This window comes from Bubalus bubalis, chromosome 24, assembly GCF_019923935.1.
Source record: "Bubalus bubalis isolate 160015118507 breed Murrah chromosome 24, NDDB_SH_1, whole genome shotgun sequence".
Taxonomy (NCBI): domain Eukaryota; kingdom Metazoa; phylum Chordata; class Mammalia; order Artiodactyla; family Bovidae; genus Bubalus; species Bubalus bubalis.
Window position 1 is genome coordinate 15,927,110 of NC_059180.1, and position 27,181 is coordinate 15,954,290.

The following is a 27,181-nucleotide window of genomic DNA, read 5'->3' on the forward strand; positions in this document are numbered from 1 at the left end:
AGGCTGCACTCAGGGATGGCTTGAGTGGTAGCCAGGACCGCCTCTCCACTGCAGGGGGTGGGGTGGGGCTGAGGGTGGGAACTGGCCAGGGAACACTGAAATATAGATTTTAAATGCTCTCCTGACTACTTTCTTCCCAGCTGCCAGCCCAGGGAAAGGCTGGGGGCAAGGGTGTCTTCTCTCATCCAGGTGTCTCCCTAAACAAGCCATCTCCCTGAGAGCCAGCAGCAGACCCTCAACTCGACTTTATTCCAATAATTTAATAGAAAATTAAAATAATAAATAATATGAAACAAATTGGGAAGATGCTGAGCCGGTGCAGGCCCAGGTCAGCCTAGTATTAAGGAAGTAGGGAGGGTGGCGGGGAGGAGGAGGGAGCAAACAACCCTGCGCAATGGTGAGGAGGCGGCTCAGAACGCGGTGGGTGTTATTACGGTGGCTTGACACTTTGGCGTGTAGGATGTACTAAAAAAAGAGAAAGGGAATTCTAAATCCTTCTAAACTGGCTGGTGAGGGGAGAGGGCAGGACAAGGATGGGGATGAAGGAATGAACGTAAGCCTTCTGAAGGCCTGAGGGGAGGGGCTGGAATGTACCGTGTGGTTAGCAATGAGGTGGGAATGGATGGAAAAGGGCCAAAGTGAACTGTACCATGTGATGAAGGGACGGAAGGGAGACCCACGACTTGGCCAGCAAAGCCGGGGCAAAGATCTGGGAAGGGGAGGAGGAAAAGAGAGAGGGACTTGGGTCCCAGTGGCTAGAGGAAAATTCAGGGTAAAATTCAGTCCTTGAAGACAATCTGTTGGCCGTGAGGACGCTCATCGTGCGTGATGTGGCGCCGGACGTGGATCCTGCGGACACGGTGCTCTCGGTTCTCCTCATCCTCCCCTCGGCTGGCTCCACCACCTCCAGCTGCACCCCCTGTGGCCTCCAGGAGGGCTGGGTCTGGGCCTCGGGGAGTCTCGTAGATCAGGATGTTCAGGGTCTCCTCAAAGATCCGGGCCTCTGGGAATTCCACCTGCAAAAGGCCAGCAACCCCCAGCTCCCTCCTGGCCTGACTATACAGCCATCCCCTCCCCCAGGCTGCTCCTGCATTGGCAGGCCTCCCAGCCTGTGCTGTCGCCTGGCCTCCACAGTCACAGGTTCCTTGAGCCTGGACTGTCCTCTTTGCAATGTCTGTACTCAGCAAAGTCATGCTTGTGCTGTGAAGTCCAGCTCTGAAGTCAGGCAGAGCTGTTTGCTTTGTCCTTTGTTGCTAGGTCTCTTGGTTTGGTTTGGTTTTTTTTTCATTTGACAAATATTTACTGAGTGACTGCACAGTACCAGGCATTATTCGAGGCACTGGGGAATATAGCCGTGAATAAAACAGGCAAACTTCCTGTCCATGGGAAGTTTACATTCTAGGATGAGGATCCAGACATACATGTAATAAGATATAAAGTGTCAGATGATGATAAATATTATGGAAAAGTTATAGCAGGAAAAGGGGAGGAATGTTACAACTTTAAAGACAGAGCTCAGAGAAGGCCTCACTGAGGTGACATTTGACCAACAGCCAAAGGAAGGGAGGGAAGGAACCAGACGGAGAACTAGAAAAAGATCAGTCTGAGAAGAGAACAGCAAGTCTAAGAATTCTGGGGCAGGAGTGTGCTTAGTGTATCTTTAGATCAGCAGCAAGGCCAAAGCAATGAGGCAGAGTGAAGAAGAGTAGAAAGGGATGAAGAAGTAGTTAAGGGTTCCCTTTGTGTGACTTGGAGGGATACAAACAACAAAACTTTAACGAGCTGCAATCTCATTACTGGTTTATCTTCCTGTCTTCCCAACTACAGAGGAAGCTACTTGGAAATTGGGCTATTCATTCATGCATGCATTCAATAAATGTTTCCTAGCTTCTGTAGTGTGATAAAAGCCTGGTTAGTGCTAGAGAGATAGGGGAAAAAAGATACAGCTCTGCTCTCAAGAAGCTAACCCCTTGCTGCTGAAGTAAACACCCTCCACAGCCCCATCCCCAGCAGACTACAATCAACGCTGTGTTTAGCTGTGAGGGGGGTAGGACCAACTTTTCTGGGGTGGTTGTCTTGAAAATTCTTAGACTAAGTTGTTCCAAAGAAAGTGATGCTTGGCTTAGGTCTTAAAGATTAAGCACAAGTTCACAAGTAGACAGGAATGAGGAAATATAATCCTAAGAGTGAATGGTGTGTACAAAGGCAGTGAGGTGTGAAATAACACTGGGTGCTTAGAGACTTCCAAGATCTCCTGTGTTTCTGAGGCACACCCTTCTTGTCAAGGTCAGAGGGACCAGGGTGATAAGATCTTCAGGGACAGATGTCATGACAGAGGGCTTGTTCTTTACTCAGCATCTCATTTACCCTGGTTTCAAGCCTCTTGCAGTGCTTAGAAAGTCTCTGATGATGGATGCCGTAACAATCATCAGTAATAACTCAAGGCCTACGATCTCAGTTTGTTCCAAATACTTGAAGTTTTAAGAACCTACTCTGGGTCATTAGATCCTTCTGAGAGTCTAATGACAGGTACGGTCCTTCTACACAGAAAAATGCACACACAAAACCCCAAACCACATATTCTTTCAAGATAGTCTTGAAACTCAACTGGCCTACATTAAGAATCCCATTCTAATCCAACACCCTCCTTTCACAGATAAAGCAGAGACCCACAGAAAGTTAAGATGACTTGCCCAAGGTTACAGAGCTAAGACCCCAAAACTTGAAACTCCAGCTCCTGACTCCCACTGATGGAATTCCCAGGCCTGACTGGATGAGTTGCCTCTGTCCAGGGTGCTGATCCTGCCCACCGCCACAGCCCTCCCTGACCAGGCCCCGAAACCCCATCTGACCTTGGTCTGCTTCTTCTCCGTGGCATAGACAATGGAGGTGCAGCACACCTCGGCGATTTTGCGGCCCTGCCCGTAGAAAGACCAGCAGCAGATCTCATCCCCCAGAACATCCTTGAGGAAAAGCAGCCGCCCGTGGAAGCGCAGGGCCAGTTTGTCAAACAGCTCGATGTTCTTAAGTAGGTTGTCGTCTGAAGTGCTGAGGACCAGGGGGGCCCAGGAGGCCTCAGCACGACAGGCTTCCTTCCCTCTGTTCTGCAACCCACCCCACTTACCCCAGCTTTAGGGGCACTGAGACCCAGCACTCTAGTCCTGCCTAGGAGGTTGGTGCCCAGCAGGCCTTGGAAAGGAAGCAGCATTTGTTCAGCAAGTTCCAGCACAGCAGAGGGATCTACCCCGGCAGGTTCCGGAGGCAAGTGGCCTCACCAGACATCCTCGCTCCAGCCCCTTTTAACTGAGTGACACTGAGCAAATTATTTCACCTCTTGCTCCCTCAATTGCCTCATCTGTAAAATGGAGATCACAACAATAACTACTTCCAACGACTGTGAGGTTCATGTGAGTAAATATATGTAAAGCGCTTAGAGCCATGCCTCTTAAAAAGCAAGCACTTAGGAAATGCTAATCCTCATCGGGACCCCAGTTTACTGATAAAACTGAAGCTCAGAAAAAAAACCCCAACCCAAAACCTGAAGCTCACAAGTGAAAATGACCTCTCCAAAGTCTCCAGGGGATAAGTGGCAAAGCTGGAATTTGCATCCAGGCAGGATTCTTTCCACACCCCCTGTGAGGTCATAACCCTCCCCATGGGTTATGCTGGAGCCCAGGGTTCCACCCACTGCACTTCCCCACCTCCGAGGGGGTCACCTGGTGTAGGAGTACTTGTTGTTACTGCGGTTGTGCAGGAGCTTCACCACGGGCTGTCGGGGAGAAGAGGGTGGAGAAGGGTGGGGGTCAGGCTGCTGGGACAGGCGCCCAGCCTCCACCCTACAGGGCTCAGGGGCCTCACCTTGGAGGTGCTGGCCAGGAGCTGCTGCTCCTCCCGGGGAGATGTCACCGTGGGGATGAGGCACAGCGGGGACACGTTCTCCCTTTTTTGCTGGAGAAGAAGCGGAAGGTGATTAACAGCACAACCAAAGGTCACTCTCTCCCCTAAGAGCCTTCCAACACTGCTTGTTGCCTCTGGGAAAAAAAATCCAGACTCCTCAGTGGTCCACGTGTGAACTCTCTGATCTCGGCTCTGCCACTCTCCCCTGCCTGCTGGCTGAGCCTGTTTCTTTCTGCACCCAGCTTGTGCCCCCTGGGCCCTTTGCTGCTGCCACTGCCAGCAAAGGCCAGCATTCAGTTGTCTGCATGGCTGGCCCCTTCATGCCATTCAGATATCAATGCAATCAGTGCCCCTAGGAGGGTACCAGTCCTCCTCCCTGGGCTCCCTGGCTAAGTAGCCACCTCTACTACTTCCTTTTCACACTCTCCATTCACTTTCTTTATGGCACTCAGGTCCTCACATTTTCTCATTTTTTGGTATATTTGCTCATAGTCTCTTTCTAGAGAATAAGTACCTAGTATACAGTAGATGCTCAATAAGTATCTGGTGAATGAATGAACTGGGCTGGGTGGGAGGCTGGAGGGAGAATTAGAGCCAGACACAGAGGTTTCTTTCCTCTTCTCTGCCTTTGAGAATCCTCATGCCAAAACCCCTCTCACCTCCCCCAACCTAAAAACTAGATGTGCGATTCTAATACAAATTCCAGAATTTCTTTTTTAGAAACACCTAAGACTTTTACTAAAATTAACATGGAAGAACAATTCTACTCTATTACTTAGGTCAATTTTTTAAAAGAGTCAAGAAAGAGGAGATTGACCCTCCCAGATATTAAAATACTTACAAAGCCACAATAATGAAAACAGTGTAGGTCTTGTGTGGAAACAAAAACAATGAAATACAATAGAGAACTTGGAAACAGACTGATAGATATCTATATATATATAAAATGAAGACTGACATTTATAGAGAGAACATCACAAATCAGTGAGGGCAAGTGTGTATTAGTTATTGCTGTGTAACAAATTGCTCCAAAATCAAAAAGCTTAAATCAACAACAAATATTATTATCCATTTCTGTGGGTCAGGAATTCAGGAATGGTGTAGCTGAATGCTTTTGGCATGGGGTCTCTCATGAGGTTACAGTAAGTCAGCTGGGGTTGCAGTAATCTGAGGCTGTCTTCATCTGGAGGATTTGTTTTTGAGAAAGCTTGTTCATATGACTGGCAAGTTCATGCTGGCTATTAGCAGGAAATATTTGATCCCTGTTGGACCTCTGTGATGGGTTACTTGAGTGTCCTCACAATATGGCTGCTGGCTTCTCCAGAGCAAATAATCCAAGAGAGAGCAAAGTAGAGGCCTTTTTTTTTTTTTTTTAGTATTTATTTATCTGGCTGCATTGGTCTTAGTTGCAGCACGTGGGATCTTTCATTCTGGCACACAGGCTCAGGAGCTGTGGCACTTGGGTTCAGTAGTTGCCCCGCAGCATGTGGGATCTTAGTTCCCTGACCAGGGATTGTTCCTGTTCCCTGCATTCCAAGGCGGATTCTTAACCACTGGGCCACCAGAGAAATCTCCTCCCAGTCTTTTATGATCTAGTTTTGTTAGCCCTATTCAATATGGAACGGAACACCACCAGGGAATGAATGCTAGGGAATAAGAATCACTGAGGATTCCCTTGGAGGATGACTCCACAATCCATCTTTTGGCCCCCATAGATTCAAATCCCTCCCATATGCAAAACATACTCACCACCTCTTCCTAAGATTCCCCCAAGGTCCCATTCCATTACAGCACTGATGCACAGAAGTTGGTGATTCTTCTTTATGGCTCTTGGCTCTGACCTGAGTCATCATCCTTCTTTTTCCATGAAAGACAATCCATGTTTGCAGCTCCATAGTTTGTTAATTTTTTTTTTAACTTTTTCTTGTATATTGGAGTTAGGCGATTAACAATGTTGTGATCACTTCAGTGCAGCTCCATAGTTTCTTTAGCCTGCTTTTTGCCCGTACAACTTTTGCAGGTCCAAAGGTTTCTTTTCCTCTTGTATTGTCTCTGTCCCTTTAAGTCTAAGCTGGCAGTGTTTCTGCCAATATAATTCCCTTAAAAACTTAATGGGTGTCTTGTGACTCGTTGGAAAAGACCCAGACCCTGATGCTGGGAAAGATTAAAGGCAGGAGGAGAAGGGGACAACAGAGGATGAGATGACCAGATGGCATCACCAACTCGATGGACATGAATTTGAGCAAGCTCCAGGAGTTGGTGATGGATAGGGAAACCTGGCGTGCTGCAGTCCATGGGGTCACAAAGAGTCAGACACGACTGAGTGACTGAACTGAACTGTGAGTCCGCGGTTCAGTTGATTAGACAGAAACCACACCCACACAACTTTGTGAGATGAGCTCTTCTTTGAGCTTATGCTGAGACTGCTGCCTGACAATAGCTTTAAGCTTCTTAGAAGAGCTATCATTTGACTGATTCTGAGGCATCTTCTTGGATATTCTGAGGTCTTAACAAAGGATTTTACAATCGCATCCTCAGCTTCATCTTTAGACTATATCATATTGAGAACGCCCTGTATTTTTTCTTTGCCTGGAAGCCATTTGTTAATTTTAACATCAGCTGTTATTTGAAAGGCTGGAAATGTTCAAGCGCCACCCCTCCCCCTCAACCCCCGCCCCAAATTACTGGCTCCTTTGTCTTCAATTTCCTTCTGCATACCCTCTCTTCTTTTGTTTTAGTATAAGCAACAAGAAACCTGTGGCACCTAACATTCTGTCTGGAAATTTCTTCGCTAGATCACCCAGTTCATTAGGTATGTTTTCTACTTTCTATTAATATATTCCTATCAGAGACAGTGTTGCTACTTCTGCCACTATAACAAGGATGCCCTTTCCACCACTTTCCAGGAAACACATTCCACACTGCAGCCTCCTCAAAGGTCATCAGACTTCTATGAATACTCTAAAGCTTTTTAGGCTTTTCTTAATACTCTTCTCAAAGTCCTTCCAACTTCTGCCCACTCTGCAGTTCTAAAGGCACTCCCACATTTTTGGTTTTGTTTTGGCAGAATTGCATTCCAGATACCACAATCTGTTATCTGTTACTAGGTAATAAATTAGTACAAACTTAGCCGCTTACAACAATAAACATTTATTATCTCACACAGTTTCTGTGGGTCGGGAACTTGAGCGTGGCTTAGTTAGGTAGTCCTGGCCCAGGGTCTCTCGTAAAGTTTGAGTCCATTGTTGACCAGGGTTGTAGTTCTCTAAAAACTTGAATGGGCCTAGAGGATCCAATTCTGGGATAGTTCACCCATTTGGCTGAGAGTTTGTGCTGGCCATGAGCAGGAGGCTTCAGTTCCTCACCAAGTGGATGTCTCCCTAGGGCTGCTTGAGTGTGCTTACAAGGCATCTGGCTTCCCCACAGTGAGTGATCCGAGAGGCAGAAGCTGCTATGACTTATGACCTGGCTTTAGAAGTCACACACTATCACCTCTGCAATCTCCTACTGGTTACATAGGACAGCCCTATCCAGTGTGGGAAGGGACTGAACAAGAACCTGAATAAAAGCAAGGGGCAAAAAAAAATTGCTGGTGGCTCTCTTGGACACTGGCTACCACAGATTGTGTAGTAGATGGCACTGTCCCCTCCACGGAGGACAAAAAGTTAAATCCCTTCATAATTCACATTACTACAGTGAATTCCATATACAAAAGATAAAACTATAAAGCTAATAAAAAATACAGAATAAACTTAAACAAGATCCTAAAAGGATCTTGTGGGGGAAAAAAAAAGAGGAATTTGAATATATTAAATTCAAGAGTCTCTCCAGTTGACAGTGAAAAGCATGATTTTATAAATAATTCCAAGTAATGTTGAATGAATTATAATTATTCTACAACACTAATGAAATTACTGATTCTGGTGAGAATTAACAATTGTGTGGTTGATAGATAACTGCCATTCATAAAGTACCTGAATTACTTTATAGTTGGCAACAAAGTAATGGAACTACAATGAAGGATCAAACCATCACCACCTGAATCTAGTGGCCAATTCTGAGCATCAATAATGATGGGTCATACTAACAATACTATAGGTCTTTATATAGCACAGTATGAAATATGCAACATTACTTAAAATGTTTTCTAATCAAAATTTTTCATATCAAGCCTTTGAATCTACCATCTAGTTTAGAGAAACTCAAGATAGGATGAGGGTTAACAAACCAAATCAGGCAGATTTGGAAAGTAGGTCACTGTGCAGGACAACTGGTGGTCAGTATTATGAAATAAAAAGAACTGCTTTGGGTTGGGAAAATAACATAATAACCAGATGTAATGCAAGGATCTAGACTGGACTGGTTTAGATGTGAACCAGCTATGACAGACATTTCTGGAACAAATGGAGAAATGTGAACATGCCCTTGATGTTAGATAAAATTTCACTGACATGGAAAGATGGCAATTATTAACAAACAAAAAAACCAGATTACAAAGCAGCACATACACCATAATCATATTTTGACCAACACACTCACACAGGAAAAGACCCAGAAGAGTATTTGGTGCTTTTATTTTTTTGATTATCTGTGTTTTCTAAATTTCTACAATACTTATATATGCTTTAAAAATAATCAATGGTTATGTATAATTTTAAAAATCAACAATTTCTGTTCGACAACAGATGTCACAGATAGATGACATTCTAAGTGAAATGACTGGCAACATCTAAAACTGACTAGAAATTATTATCTGAAACAGACTTTCTCAACTGGGGTTCCTTATTGAGTATCAAAACCCAGCAAATAATCTGAGTAACTATTTTCTCAACTCTTCTGAAAATGTCAGATAAATAGTACCATTCTATATGCACAGGAGAAGTTAATTTATTATGTAAAGTATATGCCCTAGAATAATAGGGCTTAATTCTCTCTAGGAACTAAACTATGTAAGAATCTCCAGCAAAGCAACAAGAAAAAGGAAATTCAATAGAAAATTTGGTAAAGAATATGACTTGGCAACTCACAGAAGGGGAAACCAAAAATGTTAGTGAATATATGAAAAGATGCTAAATCTACTTAGTAACTAGAAGCATACATATTAAAATTAGATCACCCTATACCAATCAGATGGGCAAAATTAGAATGCTGGGTGATGCCATGAGTTGTTGAAGATATGCAGAAATGAGATTCCTTATGCACTGCTCATCAACAATATAAAGTGCTACAGCCATTCGGGAGAGCATTCAGATGATACTTGCTGAAATTCATCTGTACGTGTCCTGTGGCCCAGCAATTCCAATCCCAGCTACAATCATGTGAAACATTGGTCCAGGACCCACGAGGGCACAGGAACAAAGATGCTCATTGTGGCATCATTTGTGGGGACAGGAAGCAGGAGGCAATCTAGGTCTCCAACCTCAGGGGAATGTATAAACAAAATATTACGAATGCACATCAGATTCCTGTGCAGCAGTTAGAAGCAAAGAACTAAATGTATGTACAGCAGCATGAACGAAACTTGGAAAAAGTGCTGAATTAAGAAACAGAACACACAATCCATAGCTCAAAGCCATTTATGGAAATTTAAAATGTTTATGTATACAAAGCAACACTTTATAGTTTTTCAAGAGTACAAACATAATCCAAGCAAACATATTAAAACGTTAGAAGTGGAGGGGTACCTATGAGGGCAAGGGAAGTGGGCAGGGGATCGAGAATGAAGGAAAAATGAAAAGTGAAAAGATTTGCAGAGACTAAAGATGTTTAAGTGCACACTGAGAAATATGATGAACTCACTACTCTGTACCTGAATCTTAAAAACAAAACCCCAAACCTCCAAACACACACACATATTCTAGCTGAGTGGGTTGGGGATGGGAACAGCCTTGAGAAAACTTTGAAAGAAGGCAGCTGGAGCACAGAAGAAAAAGTACTGTACTTGGGAGTCAGATAAACTGGGGTTGACTTGGAGCTCTGCTGCTTAAACAATTCTTTGACCCTGGATGTATCCCCAGCTTCCCTCATGTTTCTTTTTATGTCAAACAAATATACAAGGAGGTAACAGACCCTACCACAGTGGATATGAGATAACATTAGATACATGTAAAGCTACCAAATAGGAATGCACTTCCAAAATCATCTAGTTTAATGTTTTTTCAACTGCAAGTGGTAACCCATAATGGGCCATGAAATAAATTTAATGGGTCTCAAATAGCATTAGAAAGAAAGAAAGCATAATGTATCAGAGTGTATTTCACTAAAAGTATCATTTTATAGAACCCTCACTTCAGTTATGTAAGTGAGTGAAAATCACTCAGTCGTGTCTGACTCTTTGTGACCCCATGGACTATATAGTCCATGGAATTCTCCAGGCCAGAATACTGGAGTGGGTAGCCTTTCCCTTCTCCAGGGGATCTTCCCAACTCAGGGATCAAACCCAGGTCTCCTGGATTGCAGGCGGATTCTTTACCAGCTGAGCCACCTGGGAAGCCCTTGGTTATATAAAGATGAATATAAAAAATGCATTTTTCTCTATGAGATGCAGTCAAAAAACTTGAAAAACAAACACAGCTATTGCCCAAAGGAATTTTATATTTTTGGATTTCAAGGACCAATAAGTATTCCCCAAGACAACAGAAAGTTGTTCATAGCTGCCACTTTTTAATATATAAAGGGCATCAAAAAAGAAACTCTTATAAGCTATTAATATTATATCATAAAAGAAAGGACACTTTTAACATTGTAAAAATAGAACAGAATAAAAGACTTTCTGTGAAACTCACTACATCGCACGTATTTTCCTCATTTCCCTATCTTCTGGAACATGAGAACAGAATGCCAGAGGTAGGAATTGACCCACTCAAGGTCACTCAGTCAGCAGTGGGGGAGGTGACATTAACCCATATCTCCTGGCTGTCCTTTCCAACCTCTCTTCCTCAGAATTCTAAGAGATCCCCAGAAGAGAAGCCCAGCAGATGGGGCTCTGGCACCCCCAACCCTGTTTTATCAGGAGGGGCTGCTTCTTCAGTATTTCATTGCTAGAAAAAAAAGTTACTTAAAGCCACGGACGTGATGGAATGCTGCCTCCCAGGTTAGGACCAGATCATGGAGGTCATTATATTACAATTTAAATTTAGAATTTTTTTTTTAACTTAGTGGGACAAGGGCATTACTTGGGATTGCTGAGCAAAGGAGAGAATAAATTGGGATTGTGTTTAAGGATCATTATTCCGTGTTACACTGTCAGTTTAACAGTTGGACTGGGTGGTAGAAACAGCAAGAAGCAGAGAAAGAAGTCATTTAACCAATGCAGTAGTCTTGGCATGAGGTGGTGGTGGGATAGCAGAAACGCAGAGGACCCCCGAAATCGCTGGGGTCACGGCCAGTCAGAGTCAGGCCAGAGGCAACATTCCAGTCACGGCGCCATATTTCCTTTTGTTTTTCTTTAATATCTTAACAGCTAACTGCTTGGGCAGCTCTCCCAGGCACACAGGCATCAGGGTGGGACTCGGGAGGTGCGGAAGGGGTGCTCACCTGCAGTGCCAGCTGGCAGTCCTCAATCAGTCCCTGTACCAGGTAGTAGCGGGCTTCGCCAAGCAGCTCCCCCAGTTCTCTGGTGCTTTCAGGCAGAGGCACAGACCCGTCCCGCAGGTAGTTGAGGACTGTACCAAAATGGCGGCCGCTCCGGTCAATCAGCACCCAACCTGGTGGGGTGGGGAGAGGCAGGAGAAAGAATGGCTTTGCTCAAGGCCACAGAACTACTATATTTATTAAAAAAGTATTCTAAAGCCACAAATCTGAATACTAATCTGTCTCAGGCCTCTGCCATATCCATGAAAATCCCTTTAAAACATCTCCAGTGAGTTCTCTCATTGGCCTTTTATTTATGTATTTTTTAAACACATCCAGCCACAGAGAATTAATTCCCTCCCAAGTCTGGTCTACACTGAGGTTTTCATCATGAGCAAGTACCTACAGATAACCTTATCAATAAACCCCTAACCTCTTGTGCTAACTCTGACCACCCTATTAAAAATGTCTACCGCACCCACCAGTTCACTACTTTATAAACTTCATAGAACTTATTACTATCTGAAATCACACGCTTTGCTCTCGTTTTTGTATGTTTGTTTATTCTCCCCCTACCCGCCCCCCCCAACACACATACAAAAAAAGCAAAACTCTGAAAGACTTATCTTACCAGATTTGTTTACCAAACTATTTCTAACACTGCTACTGCTAAGTCACTTCAGTCGTGTCCGACTCTGTGCGACCCCATAGATGGCAGCCCACCAGGCTCCCCCGTCCCTGGGATTCTCCAGGCAAGAACACTGGAGTGGGTTGCCATTTCCTTCTCCAATGCATTTCTAACACTAACTGGCATTTTACAAATACTTATTCAATAAAAAAATTATTCACCTTTAGGCATATGAAGGCTGAGCGATACCTCCCCAATTTTTATTTGCCGGCCTTCATAATTCGTAACCCCTTCTGAATCACCTCCCCCTCTCCCCATCAAACTTTAAAGTTCCCCTTGGGCATATGGGGGACGGAGCTGAATGCAACACTTCCAGAGGGTAAGGTTCACCTGGTGAGGAGAACTGTCCACTCTCCATTCTGGCGTCCCTGGCAAAGCAAAAGCAGTCCCCTCCTTCTACAGTCTGTATATAAAGATTCCTAGACTGTACAGGGACCTGCGTTAGCGGAACAGAGACAGACAAAATCCTCTAACACTTCGGGATGATTGTTGGCAGCGCTGAGGAAGAGACTCGGCAAGTGGAAGAAACTGATGAAAACTGCCTGGAAGGATGTTGTTGCCAGCAAGGCGGGTTCCCAAGTCTTTTGAGCTGAGGGGTGAAGGGGTCGGTGGGACGCAGCAATGAACATTCTCAGCTGACATGTTTAATCACTTACCACTGCACCTGGCAGAGTAGCTGGAGGGGCGGGGAGTGGCGGGTGGTCCATGAATGTTGGTTACTACTGCTGGGGGTAAAGACCGGGGGAGGAGGGAGATAATGAATGAGAAAGGGGAGATGAGATGGGATGTGGGCGCCGGAGGAGGTGAGAACGAGCTGACTGGACGGTAGGAGAAAAGGGGCATGAGAAGACTGGGCGACGACAGACTAGGCGAAAGGGAGGCGGGATCTGGAGGATGCAGGAAAGTAAGCAAGGGCAGCCCGCGTACCTCCGGCGTCCGTGAGCACCTCCGCGCGGCCGCTGAACATGGCCTTGAGCCTGGTGTCCTGTCCGGTGAGGGTGCGCAGCGTGGTGTAGTGCAACGAGCCGCCCACGTTCAGCTTCACGTACTTGCTGTTCGTGGTCAGTGGCTTGAGACCGTAGGCGGCGGAGCCAGGCTCGAGACCCGAGGGCTTAGCGATCTCCAGGGACTGCGCCTCGGCCGCCGCCGGGCCCGAGGCCTCGGCGGACATGCCTGGTAGTGGCGGCGGGCAGCGACCCTAGTTTCTCTTCGCGCTCCCTGGCCGCTCCAGAGACCGAGATCTGAGCCCTCGGACCGGACCGCTGGCCCGCACACCCCTACCCCGCCGCTACTCAGCAACACTGGCCTTCTGTCCCATCGCGCCGGTACCTCCCGGAAGCCGGGAGAGCACCTGCGCAGGCGCGTCAAGGCCCCGCCCCCGACTTCGCGTGACTTGGAGTGCGGAGCATGCGTAGTAGCCTTGGGCTGAGCCGGGTGGCGCGCAATGTGCCCTCTGGTCGCTACTTTTGGGGTCCCGAAGTAGGAGGCTCTTGGCCACCTGCCTGTTGAGGAAAGCGTCGTCCCTGCCGCGTGTTTCTTCTCTCAGAGCGTTTCGTGGGCATAAAGGGAACACTGGCCCAGAGAGGCAGGGGACTGGAAACAATTCGCCGCCTCCTAGCCCCGCGCACTTGGCAGGAGCTTCGAGCAAAGCGCTATAGAAGCTCTTAAAGGAGATAGAGGGGGTGGCCTCACAGAGGAGGTGGCAGTACTTCTAGAGCAGGCAGGGTGTGAGGAGGTAAGTCGTCATGGAGGGCTTCTCTGAGGAGGTGATACTGAGCTGAAGCTCAGAAGAAGCGGCCATGAGCAGGAGTGAGGGGGGAGGGTTCCAGAAAGAGCCACAGGCAAATACAGAGACCCTCAGGCGTTTACTCAGTGGACATAGTTGAGAAGCAGAAAAGGTCAGGGGTGGCTGGAGCAAAGGCTTTAGAATCCCAGTCGATGTCTTAAGACTCCCAACCCCTGAGGGAAAAAGTAAGCTGGAAACATGTTGATAAAGCGTGGTGAGAAGTGTTTTTATGGGACCCCATCTGTATTCAGTTGATGGGCTGACACCTCAGAGATTTAGCAGTCTACCTGAATGTCTAGTGGGGGGCCCGCTGGAGGGAAAATGAGAAAGTTGAATAGTTTCCGCCCTGCCACCAGTTCACTGAGTGATCCTAGGCAAGTCACTTTTCTCTGGGCTTATTTGGTTCCGTTTCTGCTTAGTGAGGGGTGCAAATTTAACTACCAGGGAACAGGTAGGAATGTAAAGGAGTGGAGTGGACCAGTTACAAGGTACTAGGGAGTCCTGGGGCTGGTGGTGACCTGCAAAGTCCATGCTTTATGAAAGGACTGCCAATTCTCATTTTTCAAATGTAGCTGATGAAAAAGAGAAAAAGGTGTGGCTGGGAGCTAGTTTACAGTCTTTCTTCGGAAACCTCAGTATTGCTAGGAAGGGGCCTGGCCCTATTAACTAGGCTATGATGTTGCCCTGTTGAGCATAAACAATTTTACAGAACACCAACATCAGACAAAGCCAGTCTCTTATGAGTTGAAAGACCATTCCATGATCATATTTGAACCCAAAACATTGCTCAGACCACAAAAATGACCAAACAACCCTCTCCTCCAGAGATTGAGTGACTGATATTCCTTCATTGAGTACAGTTTTAGCCCTGATCCATTTCTCATAATTTCTAGATAAGAATTACTAAGATGAGACTTCCCAGTGGCTAAGACTCCATGCTCCAAATGCAGGAGGCCTGGGTGCAATCTCTAGTCAGGGAGCTAGATCCCACATGCTACAACTAAGAGTTTGTATGCCGCAACTAAAGATTCTGCATGCTGCAGCTAAGACCTGGTGCGTCCAAATAAATATTTTTAAAAATGAAAAAACAAGACAACCAAAAAGAACTATCCCCACTTTCTGACACCATCCAACTTAGAGTAAACCTTCCCTTTTCTCAAGCCCTCCAAGAAAATCATCTAACTTAAGTTCCAATCCTAAAATACCAAGTGAGTGAAAGTCGCTCAGTTGTATCCAACTCTTTGTGACCCCATGGACTGTAGCCTGCCAGGCTCCTCTGTCCATGGAATTCTCCAGGCAAGAATACTGGAGTGGGTACCCATTCCCTTCTCCAAGGGATCTACCCAACCCAGGAATTGAACCCAGGTCTCCCATGTTGCAGGCAGATTCTATATGGTCTGAGCTACCAGGGAAGCCCAATCCTGTAATAAACCATTTTTATTATGCATTTGCTGAGGTGCCCAGCGTGGGTTCCCCATGATATGCAGGCTCCCTTGTTCAACTACAGGTGTGTTCCTGGTGGTCTTTGCCTGGAAGGCATTGTCAGAAATGGAGGCTCCATGGCGATTAAATTGAAGCCCTCAGTACCCTGGATTGGGATCCTTGACTCTAGTAATAATGTGCATATCTGAGACCCCTTGTGTCTCTAACTGTTTGAGGTGCCATCCTGCCCATGGCTGGGAGGTAAGTTCTTGCTGAACTGAGCTCTGATGTTTTGTTGAGACCCTTGAGTTTGGGAATTATTTTGTTTGTTTTCCTTGGAATCAGATCCTATTCAGGGACTTCCCTGGTGGTCCAAGTGGTTAGGATTCTGCACTGCCAATGCAGGTGGTACAGGTTCTATCCATGGTCAGGGAACTATGATTCCACATGCCACAACTAAGACCTGGTGTAGCCAAAAAAAGAGATCCTCTTCAGTTTTTGGGTTATCTAATCAGATTTTATTTTTCCTTGGGGAATTTATTTTCTGACTTTCTACATCTGTCTGCTCCAAAGGACCCTCCATTGGATATTGTTTGTCTGTCAGAGGAAAAGTATATAGGAACAAGATGGGTATGCAGCCCTGGGTGTCTAAGAACATTACAAAGACTTTCTTGCACAGTATCTGGTGGCTGAACATCATTTGTCCCTCTTAGAAGTTGGGTATGCCAACCACTTGGGGGTCAGTTAGCATGCTGGAGTGTCATTTGTTATCCAAGTTAACCAGACAAATTACTTCATCAACCAAGGCCCAATAAGTAGGTCCTACAGCCAGCCCAGGGGACTGTGGCTTTTAGACCCTCAAACCAGGGGGCTTTGAATAAACTTTGCCTCAGGTCGCCATTCCAAACCTTTGTAAGGAGTTCTGTCTCAGTTCTGTGTGTGTGTCCTTGAGAACTGCTTTGTTTCACTTCTGCCCAGAATCAGGTCATTTGCTCTGGCTTCTGATCAATGACAATTGGTCTTTGGCCAAGTTCTAGAGATACAAGTTGCACAGTACTGTTTTATGAACTCTTGTCTCAACTAAAACTGGGCCAAATTCCTGATTCCTTCATGTTTTCTTACAGTTACATTGGCTTGTATCCTTATCTTTCTGACATAATTTCCTTAGGGACCATTTAGAATTGCAGTGGCCATTTTGGGGAACTTGGGACAAGAAGAAGATTCTTTATTGGAAAGGTACAAAAAGAAAGGTAGAACAAAAAGAGAAGAGACCCTCATGAGGGGATTGTCATGTTAGTCAAAAAGAGATTGTTTTGTTTAACATAGGTGATATATCATTTCTGTACTTTGGAGATTAATAAATACTGATTTTTAAATTATATAGCTCTATTGTCAAGCGCCTAAGATATGTTTTAAAATTAGGAGGAACGTGACTCCTTTTGTGTGTATGTATTAATATATATCAAAATCTGGGGGGGGGCTGGAATTTGCATTTAAACAGTTTCTTTTTTGGACTTAAACCATTTTATCTTTTCCTGCAGGGGTAATACAGATTAGCTTTTTTTTTTTTTGGTAATAGTTTCATGTTTGTCTGAAGTACTTTCTCTCATTTTTTCCTGTCCATTTTTCTCTCTTGGAAAAGTTTAAAGCTTAATCAAAAAAACATTTTGTTGAGTGTGCACAATTCAGTTAAGTACAGTTGGCCTTCAAACGATATGGGTTTGAACTCCAAATATATTGGAAAAATTGGAGGGGGAATTTGTAATAATTTGAAAAAATATGTAGCCTAAAAATATCAAAAAATTAAGAAAAAGTTAGGTATATTATGAATGCATAAAATATAAATAGATGCTAGTGTGTTTTGTCATTTGTTAACCATAAAATACTTCCCCAGGTGACTCAGACGGTAAAGCGTCTGCCTGTAATGCGGGAGACCCAGGTTCGATCCCTGGGTCGGGAAGATCCCCTGGAGAAGGAAATGGCAACCCACTCCGGTACTCTTGCCTGGAGAATTCCATGGACAGAGGAGCCTTGTAGGCTATAGTCCACGGGGTCGCAAAGAGTCGGACATGACTGAGCAACTTCATTCACTCACTCTCACTCAACCATAAAATATACACAGATCTATTATAAAAAGTGAAAATTTATCAAAACTTGTATACACAAACATTTACAGACTCTTCATGACACTACTGATTACACAAGGTTACCAGAAGGTGATCATATTGCTGCTTCATTATCAGTATATGAATCACTTTATCTGTAAATAAACATGAATTTCTTTTTTACACTATTTTTTTTTCCATGCGCACCATGGCATGCAGGATCTTAAGTTTCCTGACCAGGGATGGAACCTCTGCCCCCTGTGGTGGAAGCATGGAACCCTAACCTCTAGATGGCTAGAGAATTCCCTATTTTTTCATTCTTGATGTTCAGTGTTAGTAGTACTCAGGCTTCCCAGGTGGTGCTAGTGGTAAAGAACTCGCCTGCCAATGTATGAGACCCAGGTTTGATCCCTGGGTGGGTCAGGAAGATCCCCTGGAGAAGGAAATGGCTATCCACTCCAGTATTCTTGCGTGGAAAATCCCAGGGACAGAGGAGCCTGGTGGGCTACACTCTGTGGGGTTCCAAAGAGTCTGACATGACTGAGTGACTAATACACACAATGTTATATTAGTAGCACATTTACTAACTACAGTGTTTTGTGTAATATAAGACAGTGTTGACGTAGATACTGACAGATGATTATGTTAACATATGGTATCAGTATCGACAAATACAATCAGTATCTTAAGTGTATTTTCTCTTTCTTAATAGCATTTTCTCTAGTTTACTTTATTGTAAGTATATAATACGTATAACATAAAAAGTATGTTTTAATCAACTTTATATTATCAGTAAGGCTATTAGTAGCTAAATTTGAGGAGGGAGTCAGTTGTGCCCTAGAGAGTGGGGTTTTAAGGAGTGTTATTTCCTTAAGTTCCCTAACTCCCACATTGTTCAAGGGTCATCGATAATCAAAAATGTCTGAAAGGATTGCTAAACTATATATGTTTCCTTTGTGAGCACTGAAAAGTAATACTTATGTAATAGGTTTTGTATAGTTACAGATAAGATACAAATGGGCTGAATTCCAAGATAAAAGGAGCTTTTAGCATGATCCAGTGTTTTTGCGTTTTAATTTGCTATGTAAAAATAATGCCAGCACAATATTTTGGTTTATACAAGGGTTAGTTTTCTCACGATTTAAACCTTTTTAGTTTTTATATTTTATAAGTAAATCATCTTAAGTTTTCATATATGATTTCTTTTGAAATTTTAAAAAATACTCACCATGCTGTCCATTATATCGCCAGAACTTATTTATAATTGGAAGTTGTACCCTTTGACCACCTTCATCCATTTCCCTAACTCCTACCTCCAGCCTCTGGCGCCACCAATCTGTTCTCTGTTTGAATTTTTAGATTCCACCTATAAGTGATAAAATATTTGTCTTTCTCTGTCTACCCTGGTGGCTCAGCTGGTAAAGAAACTGCCTGCAATGTGGGAGACCTGTGTTTGATCCCTGGATTGGGAAGATCCTCTGGAGAATGGAACGGCTACCCACTCCAGTATTCTCGCCTGGAGAATTCCATGGACTGTATAGTCCATGGGGTCGCAAAGAGTAGGACACAACTGAGCGACTTTCACTTCTATGTCTGTTAGCATAATAGTCTGGAGGTCCATTCAAGTTGTCACGAATGACAGGATTTTTTTCTTCTTTATGGCGGAAATAAACAAATACATAAATAAATAAATATTACATTTTCTTTATTCATTCATCTGTCAGTGGACACAGGATGTTTCCATATCATGACTATTTTAACTAATGCTGCAATGAACATAAGGGTGCAAATACCTCTTCTAGACATTGTGGTTTCATTTCCTTTGTCTGTATACCCAGAAGTGGAATTATTGGATCATAGGATAGTTCTATTTTTAATTTTTTTAAGACCCTCCATACTGTTTTCCAAAGCGGCTACATCTGGTTACGTTCCCACCAGTAGTGCACAGGCTTCCCTTTTCTCCACATCCTCTCCAACACTTATGTCTTGTCTTTTTGATAACAGCCATTCTAACAGGTGTAAGGTGATATTTCATTGTGGTTTTGATTTGTATTTCCCTGATGATTAGTGATGTTGCATGCCTTTTTATGCACCTGTTGGCCATTTGTATGTCTTCTCTGGAAAATTATCTAGTCAGATTCTCAGTCCATTTTTAAATTGGATTTTTTTTTTTTTTTGCTATTGAGTTGTATGAGTTCTTTATATATTTTGGATGTTAATCCCTTATCAAATGTATGATTTGCAAATATTTTCTCCTACTTCATAGGTTGCCTTTTCATTTTGTTGGTTTCCTTTGCTTTGCAGAAGTTTTTTAGTTTGATGTAGTTCTACTTGTTTATTTTTGCTTTTGTTGCCTTTGTTTTTGGTATCAAACCCAAAATATCATTGTGAAGACTAATATCAAAGAACTCACCTTGCCTCTATGTTTTCTTCTGGAACTTTAATTGATTTAGGGCTTACATTCAAGACTTTAATTCATTTTGAGTTCATTTTTGTTGTGGTGTAAGACAGCAGTTCAGTTTCATTCTTTTGCATGTGGGTCTCTAATTTTTCCAACACCATTTATTGAAGAGACTGTCCTATTCCCATTGTATATTCTTGGCTCCTTTGTTGTAAATTAATTGGCCATATATGCATGGGTTTATTTCTGAGCTCTCTTTTTTGTTTCGTTGATCTGTGTGTCTGTTTTTTCTTTGTCCCTAATTTTTTTTAAAAGCAAATGGAAGTTTTACTCTTTATTTTTATTTTATTAATATTTGGACATTTATTTTTGGCTGCACTGGGTCTTTGTTGTTGTGTTCAGGCTTTCTCTAGTTGTGGCAAATAGGGGCTACTCTTCTTTGTGGTGTGTGGTCTTCTCATTGCAGTGGCTTCTCTTGTTGTGGAGCACAGGCTTTAGATGTGCAGGCTTCAGCAGCTGTGGCACACGGGCTTAGTAGTTGCTACTTTCGGGGTCTAGAGTGCGGGCTCAGTAGTTGTGACACATAGGACTTAGTTGCTCTGTGACATGTGGAATCCTCTCAGACCAGGGATTGAACCCATGTCCCCTGCATTGGCAGGTGGATTCCTATCCACTGTACCACTAAAGAAGTCTGCCCCTAATTTTTAAATTGAAGTTTAACTGACATATAACATTATGTTAGTTTCATTATGTTGTAAAATGTGATTCAATATTGTATATATTGTGAAATGATCATCATAATAAGTCTAGTTAACATCTGTTACCACACATAATTACAAAACATTTTTTTAAACAATTTTATTTTTAATATGTAAATAAATTTTGATTTAGTCTTCTAATAAACAGAAAGCTTTCCAAATTCTCAGTTGTAAATTAAGGAATATCTAAGCAGAAGGTTTTCTTAAGCAATAAATGAAATTTGTATATGCCCAGCAGTAAGAAAGACATATTAATATACATTTTTAAACAGTAGCATATTTATAATTATGACCAATTCCTCCTGATGTTTTGAGTTTTTTTCTTAACATACTAGATACTGCCATGTATATTTGACATTAATAAGGTTGAACTGATATAAATCAGTAGTCTTGGTAACATTTTTGGTTGAGATTATATAATTACTAAGTATCTTTAGCATTTTATATTGCACCTTCTATTTATGTCTCTAAAATTTTTAAAAGACTAAAGTTAAAGAATTATTCTAGAATCTTAAAAATGTCTGTCACCTTATATTAAAAAAATTAGAAAAGCTATTTTCAAAGTTTTCTGCACTTTTAGATATCAATAGAACTAAAAATTTCCCCAGACTTTATGTAGCTTTTCCAAGGAAGAAACGTCTATATGGTATCATCTATATGATATGGCCACTCACCTCTTTGTACCTCTGTGATCAGAAGCAACAAACAAAGGTCAATCACATGTCTCCAATATTTGGAAGATAGCATCCTCATTGTCTGCCCTGACCACTGCAAGCTATGTGCAACTTACTCTGGAAACACATGAACGACTGCCTGCCTCGGGACTCGGGAATGGAAGATAGGTTACTGTGCTAAGAGTTGACATTGACCAAAATTAACCATTTTCCCCAGGGCATTACAAGCCTTCAGTAGACTCTGCTGCTGCTGCTGCTGCTAAGTCACTTCAGTCGTGTCCGACTCTGTGCGACCCCTGAAACGGCAGCCCACCAGGCTCCCCCATCCCTGGGATTCTCTAGGCAAAAATACTGGAGTGGGTTGCCATTTCCTTCTCCAATGCATGAAAGTGAAAAGTGAAAGTGAAGTCGCTCAGTCATGTCCGACTCTGAGCCACCCCATAGACTGCAGCCTACCAGGCTCTTCCGTCCATGGGATTTTCCAGGCAAGAGTACTGGAGTGGGGTGCCATTGCCTTCTCCGAGCAAAACATTTTTTTGATAAGACTTTTAAGATACACTTTTTTTTAATATACACTCTCTTTTTTTCCTTAGTACCATACTGTTTTGATTACTATAGCTTTGCAATATAGTTTGGAATCAGGAAGTGTGATGCCTCAAGCTGTGTTCTTCTTTCCCAAGATTGCTTTGGCTATTTGGGATCTTTTGTGGTATCATACAAAATTTATCTATTTATTTTTGGCTCTGTCTTGGCATGTGTGATCTTAGTTCCCCAACCAGGGGTTGAACCCATGTCCCCTGCATTGGAAGCATGGAGTCCTAATCACTGGACCACCAGAGAACTCCCCTATACAAATTTTAGGATTGTTTGTTCTGTTGCTCTGAATAATGACAGTGAAATTTTTGATTAGGGTTCATTGAATCTCTAAATTGCTTTGGATAGCATGGACATTTTAACAATATTAATTCTTCCAATCCAGGAGCACAAATATCTTTCCATTTATTTGTGACTTTAATTTGCACTGGGAGCGAGATGGTTGGATGCCATCACTGACTCAATGGACCTGAATTTGACCAAACTCTGGGAGATAGTAAAGGACAGGGAAGCCTGGTGTGCTGCAGTCGGTGGGGTCTCAGAGTCAATATGACTTAGAGACTGAACAACAAGACATAGTAAAAATGGAGTATAGCAAGAATGCTCCTTTTTTTTCTCTCTTTTTAAAATTTTTAAAAATTTGTTTGGCTGTGTTGAGTCTTAGTTGTGGCATGTGGGATCTTTAGTTGCTGCACACAGACATAGTTGTTCAGTGGCTGTGGGATCTTAGTTTCCCAACCAGGGATCAAATCTACATCTCCTGCATTGTAAGGCAGATTCTTAACCACTGGACTATCAGGAAAGTCCCAAGAATGCGTCTTGATATTGCCCAAATAGCAGAGACAAGTTGACAACATTGAACTAATATAGGTGGATGTAATTTTAAGGGTATTGCTGAGGGTTTCTCAATGCATGTCTTACCAACCAGTGACATATTCCTGGCAAGTCTACAAAGGTGGAACATGGACGAGCACCAAGGCCTTGAGGCCTTTTGAATACCTCCATATGAATGATAAGTACATTTTAGATATTCTTCTTTATTCTTAGGGTAGATTGAGACTTTTTCCTACTGGAGAGTTATGGATATATTGGTGGGGGGAAAATTGCTTGATTTTTAAATTTCCAGCATTGAGGAAAGAAGTCTCAATTTATCTCTCCAGTAACAAAGACATTTCAATTTATTTTTTCCATACCATCATTAAAAAAAAAAATTCTGTATAGCTTTACCTTTACTTGGAAAGCACACTGTTCATATCATCCACTATCTTCAGCAAAAATAGAACTAAAAGAATGAAAAAAACTCATAGGGACTTCCCTGGTTGTCCAGTGGTTAAGAATACACCTGTTAATGATGGGGACACAGGTTTGATCCCTGGTCCAGGAAGATTCCACATGTCATGGAGCAACTAAGCCTGTGCACCACAGCTACTGAGCCCGCATGCTCTCGAGCCTGGCTCTGCCACAAGAGAAGCCACTGCAATGAGAAGCCTGTGCACTGAAACTAGACAGTACCCTCTACTCTCTACAACTAGAGAAAGCTGGCACACAACAGTGAAGAGCCAGGGCAGTCTAAAACAAATAAATAAAACATTTTAAAACTTGAAGAAAAAGACTTCCCTGCTGGTCCAGTGGTTAAGAATCCACCTTCCAGTGCAGGGAATGTGGGTCTGATCCCTAATCAGGGAACTGAGATCCCACATGCCATGGGGCAACCAAACCAGTGTGTCATAACAAGAGAAGCCTGCATGCCACAACTAGAGAAAGCCCATATGCCACCACACGCCACAGTGAAGACCCAGTGCAGCCCAAAAAATATAAGATAAATGAAAAATAGGTCTTAAAAAACTTGCAGAAACCAAAAATTTTGCCATTGCCCTTGACAATAAGATCAATTCTCTCTCCTCAGGACCCACAGGTTATCTCTTTCTGAGTTAACTGCCTCATGCATTTGAGAATCACTTCAATCTTCGACTGACCCCATTATAAATTTATATGTTTCATATATTACTTCCAGATTTATCACCAACAGATATAAACAGCATCTCCAAAACACCCACCTAAGTAGCTCTGCATGATCTGAAAACTGGAGATTTGGTCTTCTGGAAAAGAATCAGGAAAAAACTGCCCTTGAGTCTCTACACAAAGGACCTTTAACAGATAACTGACACAACAGTAAAACCCCATGTTGTCGATCTTTCGGCTCATATTTCCTAAGTAAAATGACATACATTGCTTTCCCCAGGGTACCAAGCCTCTAGTCCATTGGGAGACCTCAAACTGAGCATTCTTAGACATTTTCTAGAAGCTACTTTCACAGTCTTTTACAGAAGACTGTGGGCAGCTTCTGTCCAAGATGAAAGGTCAAGATGATAACTGTACATATGAACAGATTCTGCAGAAAAAGACTAATTTTTTGATTCTTCAGTACCCTTTCCCTTACCTTTTGTTCTCCTAGTAATCTTGCCTATTGTCTTTAACATCCTCTTTGACTAACTGTTTTCTTTTTTAATTTAAACATTTTAATTTATTTGCTGCATCAGGTCTTAGTTTCATCATGCAAGATCTTTCATTTTGGCACATGGACTCTCTAGTTGTGGCACAAGGGCTTATTAGTTGTTCCTTGGCATATGGGATCTTAGCTCCTCAAGCAGGGATCAAACCCATGTCCCCTGCTTTGCAAGGCAGATTCTTAACCACTAGATCACTCGGGAGGTCCCCCAGAAGTTTTCTTAATATGTCTTACCTATTTTCATCTTGTTACTTTTGACTCTTGTGGTTTCCTGCTGCTTAAGGAGAAAAAATAGTCTGGTGCATATTTTTCAGACTGTAGGTATTGCTCTGAATTGACCTTATTCCTGGAACTATTGCCTCCCCATCTAATCCTGTTGACCAAAAATGTAGTAACTTCTAACACACAATGTAAAAAACAACAACAAACAAACCACACAATGTAGATACTCGAAACAAGTCCCTCTGGTCTTAAGTTTTTCTCACATAATTAATTCCAAAGTTCAGTCTTAACAAAACTTGGACTTGAATGAAATGCTTTTGCTAAGGTCATTATTCTCATGCTGGTGCTCAGTCACTTCAGTCGTGTCTGACTCTCTTCGAACCTATGGACTGTAGCCCACCAGGCTTCTCTGTCCAAGGGATTCTCCCTTATAAAATCTAGGTTATCAGGAATAGGAATTAAGATTGGGGCTGTCCTTGCTATTCTCTTCTAAGACACTCCAACTTAACTTGAAAGCACCATGTAATCCACTCAAGGAGTCTGTCTACCTCAAGGGTCCCCAAAATTGAGTACTCCTAACCACAATCGATGGAGAAGGCAATGGCACCCCACTCTAGTACTCCTGCCTGGAAAATCCCATGGATGGAGGAGCCTGGTAAGCTGCAGTCCATGGGGTCACTAAGGGTTGGACATGACTTGAGCGACTTCACTTTCACTTTTCACTTACCTGCATTGGAGAAGGAAATGGCAACCCACTCCAGTGTTCTTGCCTGGAGAATCCCAGGGACGGGGGAGCCTGGTGGGCTGCCGTCTATGGGGTCACACAGAGTCGGACACGACTGAAGTGACTTAGCAGCAGCAGCAGCAGCAGCAACCACAATCGATGCCTCAGTAGGGTCCAGTGTTTTTTCTCTTTTGATGTGTCAGGTCTTAGTTGCAGTGTGCAAACTCTTAGTTGCAGCATGTAGGATCTAGTTCCCTGACCAGGGATTGAGCCTGGGACCCCTGCATTGGGAGGGCGGAGTCTTAGCCACTGGACCACCAGGGAAGTCCTGGGTTTAACTTCTCATGCAGACAACAGGCTTTTACCTGCCTGCTGCACACTAACTTATCCTGTGTATTCAGGGTAATTGTTAAGAGCCTTTAAAGTATTTTAAACTATCACTTCTCCAGAAATCTCCAAAATGAGGCAGACTGTTTAAGAATAGGCTATTCAAGAAAACTCCCAGGAGGGATAACCTACTCCATTATCATGCATGCTGTATGAGCTATACTTGCCAGAGAGGGGTCATACTACTGGAAAAGGTGATCCAGATCTTGTCTGTAACCTCAGCAGACATTGTAAATGACAACGGCTACTTAGAAGCCCAACAACCAATTTACATTTAAATTCATTAACCAAAGGGAAATTCATGTTTTGGCAAACACGGCTTGCAGCACCTATATAAATACAGGTCAATTTGAGCAGCCTGTGACTATGCTAAAAAAATAAATAACTTAAATTGCTAAAAAAGACAAGCTGGACTTTGGAACTACTAATAGCAGGGGCTGTTCTTCGTTGTGGTGTGCAGGCTTCTCATTGCAGTGGCTTCTTGTTTCAGGGCGCAAGCTCTAGGCATGTGGACTTTAGTTACTTTATCGCAGCACACTGGCTCAGTATTTGCAGCTCATGGGCCCTGGAACTTGGGCTCAGAAGTTGTGGTGCACAGGCTTAGTTACTCAACATGTGGAATCTTCCCGGACTAGGGATTGAACCCATGTCTCCTGCATTGGCAGGCCGATTCTTATCCGCTGTACCACATGAGAAGTCCTGGTCACAGTTTTAAATGCTGCTGTGTAACCATCGTTGTATCGGAGGTTTTGAGAATTCATTCAGCAACAAAAGGAGAAGGAAAGACTAGCCTTAGTCTAACTATAGATCTTCTCTTGACAGTTTCCTGATGAATAAAATCTTTGCAATGGTGAAAAGCTGGGTGGTAAGCTAACATCCTGAAGCATGACTCCATCTGCCTTTGGCCAAGAGGGAGACAGAAAGAGAAAGCATCCTCTGACAGCCTGGAGCTGGCTGGCACTATCATCTCAGCCTTGGTGTTGATAGGAGCCAGTATGAACTCACAGCTAGATGTTGTTTTCTCTTGATAAAGTGTAAATGATTTTACAGAACACCAGTGTCATAGATTCAGGGCCACTCTGTCAACTGTGATGGATCAAAACAAAAACAAGACCACCATGTCATTATATCTGAACACAGTCAAAATAAGAATAGGGACTTCACTGGTGGTCCAGTCACTAAGACTCTTGAGATTCCAATGCAGGGGGCCTGGGTTCAATCCCTGGTCAGGGACCTAGATCCCACATGCCACAACTAAGAGTTCACATGCTGCAACTTAAAAGATCCACAACTAAGACACAGCACAGCCAAATAAATAAATAGTAAACGAACAAAAAGCAAGAACATTATCCAAACAACAGAAATGACCCAATACCCACATCCTGCCTAATATAAATTACTTTTCCTTCTTTATCAGTGATAGCTTTAGTCTTCCTATCATT

General features: G+C 43.1%; 1 protein-coding gene and 1 long non-coding RNA gene across 4 annotated transcripts; one reads left to right on the top strand and one right to left on the bottom strand.

The window, feature by feature from the left end:
- Positions 1–240: 240 nt before the first annotated feature.
- KCTD13 (potassium channel tetramerization domain containing 13) lies at positions 241–13,529 on the bottom strand. 2 transcript variants are annotated; one of them, XM_045164251.1, is made up of 7 exons: positions 12,814–13,056; positions 12,488–12,593; positions 11,434–11,603; positions 3,859–3,948; positions 3,717–3,769; positions 2,853–3,048; positions 241–1,016 (listed from the first exon to the last, which is right to left on the bottom strand). In XM_045164251.1, exons 1-7 carry the CDS (start codon positions 12,862–12,864, stop codon positions 780–782), a joined length of 903 nt encoding a protein of 300 aa, XP_045020186.1. In that variant the 5' UTR covers positions 12,865–13,056; the 3' UTR covers positions 241–779. The 2 variants fall into 2 exon arrangements, with proteins under 2 accessions (XP_045020186.1, XP_045020185.1); XM_045164250.1 differs by lacking the exons at positions 12,488–12,593; positions 12,814–13,056 and adding an exon at positions 13,085–13,529.
- Positions 13,530–13,601: 72 nt separating this feature from the next.
- LOC123465337 lies at positions 13,602–18,940 on the top strand. Of its 2 annotated transcripts, none has more exons than XR_006640563.1 (3): positions 13,602–13,892; positions 15,451–15,626; positions 18,886–18,940. It is a non-coding gene; the product is annotated as an uncharacterized LOC123465337 (long non-coding RNA). The 2 variants fall into 2 exon arrangements; XR_006640564.1 differs by lacking the exon at positions 18,886–18,940 and adding an exon at positions 18,830–18,883.
- Positions 18,941–27,181: the final 8,241 nt, after the last annotated feature.